The sequence below is a fragment of the Poecilia reticulata genome, unplaced genomic scaffold (genome assembly GCF_000633615.1).
Source record: "Poecilia reticulata strain Guanapo unplaced genomic scaffold, Guppy_female_1.0+MT scaffold_181, whole genome shotgun sequence".
NCBI lineage: Eukaryota > Metazoa > Chordata > Actinopteri > Cyprinodontiformes > Poeciliidae > Poecilia > Poecilia reticulata.
Window position 1 is genome coordinate 465,378 of NW_007615018.1, and position 5,942 is coordinate 471,319.

The 5,942-nt window shown below is 47.1% G+C and overlaps 1 protein-coding gene across 1 annotated transcript; it reads right to left on the reverse strand.

Annotated features, from left to right (window-relative positions):
* Window positions 1-2,004: 2,004 nt before the first annotated feature.
* LOC108165928 (protein TonB-like) lies at window positions 2,005-5,458 on the reverse strand. The gene is made up of 7 exons (XM_017303102.1): window positions 4,990-5,458; window positions 3,346-3,454; window positions 3,027-3,066; window positions 2,898-2,949; window positions 2,696-2,786; window positions 2,461-2,477; window positions 2,005-2,264 (listed from the first exon to the last, which is right to left on the reverse strand). Exons 2-7 carry the CDS (start codon window positions 3,451-3,453, stop codon window positions 2,246-2,248), a joined length of 327 nt encoding a protein of 108 aa, XP_017158591.1. The 5' UTR covers window position 3,454; window positions 4,990-5,458; the 3' UTR covers window positions 2,005-2,245.
* Window positions 5,459-5,942: the final 484 nt, after the last annotated feature.

Here is a 5,942-nt window from a genome sequence, read left to right on the forward strand (position 1 = left end):
AAACGATAAAATAAATGTAGCAACAGGAAAGAAACTAAAGTGGACATAGCAATAAACCAAGAGAGGATAAAACTAATCAAAGGAAACTAAATGGAAATGAATGAAGAACAAAATGCAAGAATAAACTAAGAAACTAAAGTAAATACAGAGGAATAAACTGGTATGGCAAGACCTTTCGAGCAATAATTAATACAGAGACTGTATGGCAAGAATAAACAGACACTATTTCTAGATAAAAGGTAAAATAATATTGTTGAAATGTCATGGGCAGGGGCGCAACTACACATTATTCAGGTGGATGCGAAAACATAAATGGGTCCCCCCTCTCCCCCCCCACACACACACATGAAGGAGCGTAGAAACATACACTTGCCTCCTCCAGACACCAATACATTTAGGCAAAACTCGCTACATTTACCCCGTTATGTGCGCGAGGTGAAGCAGCGTAAGGGGCTGAAGTGTAGGGGAAACATAATCGGTGCGCCGATTCAAAACATCGACAATAATGATAGTAACATTAATAATAAAATAATTGTCAGTGCAAAGTAGCCTGCAAATTCTTTGGTGGGGGGCGGAGAGGGACCTGGATAAAGGCTAGGGGGGCGCTGGCCCGAAAAAGGTTGAGAAACACTGCAATAAACCAACCAACAAATTTTGAAAAATAACCAACTAACCAACAAACAACTTATCTAATTACCAAAACCAGTCAAAAACAAAAACACAACCAATCAGCCAAACAGTTGTGATGCTAACTGTGATGCTAACTGTGATGCTAACTGACCTGGGTGGAGCGGCCTGGTCCGCCGGCTCCAGCTCCTTCCCGGCACTCTGAGCTTCTGCAGGTCAGACATGGGAACGTGTTGCAACATCAGCTTCCAGCTGCAGGAATACTACGATGTGTTGATGCTCACCTGCTGCAGCTGCTGCTTGCTGCACCTGAGCAGGAGCAAAATCAGGTGAGAAACTCACAAAACCACCAGCAGGTGAAAAGACAGAAATCAGCTGCTGGTTTCCTTCCCTGAAACTCCCTGGAGATTTTAGCAGGACTTCATTTACAAACYGCTGATAGAAATATCCTGTTTGGTCTCAGATCGCTGCACTGCTGACCTGAGGTGCTGGAGTCTCAGTTCCCAGGATTCTCTGACCAGCAAACAGTTCAACCTCCATGAAATGCATCACAGCTGAGGAAGCTGCAGCTGGTAAAGTCACCAGCCAACAACTAACAGAATCAGTCATTTAGTCTGTCCTGAGATGAAACTACGACTTTTCCAAAGTCATGTTTTCACCATCTGATTCACTCATTTATAAATGTCACAGGTTCAAACTAAGTATTTACTCAGCAAGCTAAATGTTTGGCTTCAAGCTAAAGATTTAGTTAAATTAAATCTTTACAACAGTAACAGATACTTAGCAAGCTAAATAAGCTAAATACTTAGATGCTAACTAAATATTTCATTATATAGATTTTGATTTGTAAAGTAAATATGTAGGCTCAAACCTAATATTTAGTTTAAAGACAAATACTTATTGAGCAAAATAAATATTTAGTAAGCTATATAAACCAAATATTCAGTTTTCAAACTAAATACTTTTAGCTCCAAATAAACTATTTAGCCTGAGGCTAGCTAATTAAATGTTTAGTTTTAAAATGATAATTATAAATAAATGGACAATGTGCTGAAATGACTTTGAAACATTAATCTCCATTTTCTCCTCTCATGACAGGTTCAATAAAAAAACTATTTATTATTTATTGCTGTTAATAAATAATAGTGTGGAACAACAACGGCTCCCAAACTGTCGCCATGTTTCATGTAGTGTCCGGTTCACGGTTTTCAGAGCTAAACGCGTCATCGATGACGTCACATGTGACGGCAGACAGGGAAACCTGGACGTACCTGAAGCTGCTGCTCCGCCGCCGTCGACTCTCTGCTCCTCAGTTCGGGCTGAGGAACAACTTTCTCCAAACCCTGAGAGATCCAGGCCATCATCCCTTTCCTGCGGAGGAAACGCGGGTCAAACTGGACAGCAGGGGGCGCCAAAGCTCCAGCTAGATCACTATCTGGCATCCTGGCTGCTGACTGCTTTATGAAGCAGCTCACTATCTGGCATCGTGGCAGCTGACTGCTTTATGAAGCAGCTCACTATCTGGCATCGTGGCAGCTGACTGCTTTATGAAGCAGCTCACTATCTGGCATCGTGGCAGCTACTGACTGTAAAAGCAGCTCAGTATTTGGCAGGTTACTCACTCATCGTCGGGCTTGCTGAGAGACAGAACAGGAAACGTCATCACGTCGGCTTCTTCTACCTTTAAGTCACTTCCTGTTTCTAACTGATTCAGAACATGTGGAGCCTAACAGCCAACCCCCTCTGCTTTATTCTGGTTCTGTGACCCAAAACCCAACATGGAAATGTTCAGATTTACGGATCTGACCCAGATTCACACTCGGGTGTGTTTACCTGGCTGCTGCTTCCTCCTGAGGCGGAAAAGAGAGAGAGGAAACAGAAACATCAGGAGACGTTCTGGGTCAAAACACCACCGTTCTTCAGAGATTACAGAACCCCATCCAGTCAGCACTTCCTCCAGGTCCCAGCTCCGAGTTTTATTCATAATCTGATTCTCGGTTCAGCAGAACCTGAACCTGGGTCAGTGTTTTCTGCAGAACCGGACACAGGTCCAGCGCCTGGTCCTCACCTTGGCAGTGGAGCTGGCCTGGTTCTGGTTGGCCGGTGGCGCCGGTAGCGGGAGAGCGCTGCTGATCCAGGTCAGCATCCCTGGAGCCGGACTGAAGACGGGAAACACCAGAATCAGAACTAAGACAATAAACCACTTCATGTCTTCAGCTATCTTCCCCAGATGGGTCCCTCTGAGGGGAAGCGGACCCGTCTGGACTCACCCGTTCCCTGCAGACGACTCAACTTCCTGATTCAGTTTGTCAGCTTTTGCAGCTGTTGATCAAGCAGAAGGAAAGTTCAGTGGAAGGAAGAAAACTGAGTCAGTTTCCATGATGCTCCAGGGATCTTACCGTCCTTCTTGCACTCATCCTCAAACGTCACCTTCTTCTCCTGTTCAAAACACAAAAACAAGTTTTAAAAGGGAAGCCATGTTCCTCCTGCTGCTCAACGTCTGAGTTCAAAACTCTGGAAACCCAGCGAGTCTCCGGGCTGGAAGAGACAACAAGTCTGGAAAACTACAAACTCCTGATCACTAGTCATTACTACAATGCTTCAACCGTTCTGGACAAATAGTTTAATGATTATCATCACTAAATGCTTCATAAATGTGAAACCTGAAAGATTCCAGGGTATGGAGAGAAACATGTGACCACTGGGGGCGTGGCTTACTGGTGCAGGGGGCGGGGCCGCTTCTGGTTTTCCTTCCTTGGCATCTTCAGTGTTTTTGGATGGAAGTTCAGGCGGCTGGGGGACGACTTTAACCACCCAGCTCAACATCCTGGAAGACACAAACAGCCGTCACCCGACCGATACGAGTCGGTAGCTGGTTACTGGAAGACTTGTTCATCGACACGCGGTGAGCAACAAGTCACAGGCGAAAGCCTTGGGGTGAAACCCAGGAAGCGATAGAGATGTTGCTCCGCTAACGCCCATGGTCTGGATGATTAGTTTGAAACTTCACATGCATGAATTTGTCCGGTCACTTGGGTGTCGCCTGAACAGGCAAGACTCACCGTAAATGAATGGAGAGGGAGCGACGTTGCCTCCTGTGTGGAGCTGTCAACTCCGGACCAAAGGAAATGTTGACCCGTATGGGTCTCAAACTGTGGCTGTTAAAGGACGTGGTGTCCCGTACAGGTCAGTCTCTGGACTAAAGGGAAGGTCGACCCGTAAGACTCTCTAAATGTTGGTTCTTGTGGAGCGGGAGTCTTGAATACCTCTCTAGCTCTGGTTTTCATGGGACCTGGTGCCTTGTATAGGTCCCAGTCTCCGGTCCTCAGGAGACTTTGTCTTGCACGTTTTAGACATTCCCCTGAAGGGAAAGTTAGTTCTGTTGTTGGTTCTGATGGGGACGGAGGTGTGAGTCTCGTTGGGATCCAGTTCAGGGAGTAACTCGGCTGGAAGTGAGTCCAGGTCCGGTAACAGATGGAGACTGAATAATTAGCCTGATCTCCTCCAGGCTTCCCTGTTCTGTGCTTAATGGTGTTTGGATCTCGTTCGGCTGAGTGTCAGACCCAATCAGAACTGACTGGTCTCGACCCTAATCCTCCCCAGGAGGCCACTGGACACCAATACAAACATTTAAACTGGTGCCCAGTTTGTCACTTTCACTCCCCAGTGTGTGTTATCCGTTTAGCCGGCCGTGAAGTTGGCCAGCTTGTCTCTCGCCGAGTCTTTCTGTTCGATGGGTCGACATACAACCTGTGACTCGGTCCAGTTCTGAGCTGGTCCAGAAGTGAACAGGACAGTCAGTGAGCCGAGTTAGCCAGAGAGAAGTGGTCAGTCACTGTTTACCCGCTCAGTCAGCAGGTTGGTCAACAAACAGCCGATTAATCTGCTCCAAGCGAGTCCTGGAAGACCGAGTCACGGTTCAAAATGAAACTAAACAGCCAGGAGGTGAAAGGTTGGGGAAAGGGCGTTTGCAGCAGTGGTTCCCACCCTGGTCCCCTGGGAACCCATCCTGTTGATCATTCATTTAGTCCAGGTGTGTGGCACCCAGGAGACACCTAAGACATGCAGGACAGTTGGTCCAGAGGACCAGGGCTGGGAACCACTGCTTCAGAGGAGAAGGTCTGGTCTTCTGAGGGTTTTCAGGAGTAGATCAGAGGGTTGGAGAGTCTAGAGGAGGACGTTTGGCCTTTGGGGGTCTAGAGGAGTAGGTCCGATGGTTGGGATGGACTTTGGGGTGTGTAGGAGTAGGTCTGGCAGTTGGGAGGGCTCAGATATGTAGGTTTAGTAGTTGGGTGAGGTCTAGAGGAGGAGGAAGTTTGGTGTTTGGGGTGCAGGTCAGATCTTTAGGGTATCCTGTCCTACCTGAACAGTTCAGTTGGGTCCCAGCAGCATCCCACAGAGGCGCGGTGAGGAAAGACTAACAGGAATGTGAGCGCAGTGGGAGGATTACAGAGCTAACAGGATTACAGAGCAGCTGAAGGACAGAACCGGACAGAGCAGGGGCTCAGATTACACCTTAAGAGGCCAGAAACAGGACACAGCGCCCAGAGCAGGAGCCCTGTCCAGAGAACAACAGTTCAGTTAAAAACAGACGGATGTCAAATCAGTTTGCTGTCATTAAAGATATTCAAAAACTTTAAAGACTATAAAGGCACTAAAGTTTCTAACCAGTTTCTAAAGTCTGAGCGAATCTGGAGAGGCAGGAGATTCTTTCACTGATACATCACTGATCTTCAGAGCTGAAGCTGGAAAACCGCCATCATCTCATCAGAGTAACAACTAAACGGAGTTTAGATTCAGACGATGCAATGAAGGTCTGGACCTGCTGGTTCTCCGGCCAGAACCTGGCCTCGGTTCTCAGAAACGAGGTTGGACTCTTGTAGTTTGCTCATGATGAATCTTCTTCACACTCCAGGGCTATCAGTGGAGTACCACAGGGCTGTGTGCTCAGACCAGTTCTCTAGTCTGCTTCCAATTGGTAAAATGACCAGGCAGGATGGGATAAACGTTCAGTGTTAAGCTGATGATATTCAGCTGCATCCATCTGTAAACCTGATGAATCTAATCCACCAGGTAGAACCTGGATGAGTCCAAATGTTCTGCTTTTAAATTCTGATAAACAGACGTTGTTGCTTTTGGACCAGGAGCCTCATGTATGAAACACTGAGTAGTTTTCACTCTAGAACTAAAACGGACAAATTTAGAACCAAGACCCGCTGCAGCAGCAGAGCCTCCAGGTCAGACCTGCTGCAGCAGAGCGTCCAGGTCAGACCTGCTGCAGCAGCAGAGCCTCCAGGTCAGACCTGCTGCAGCAG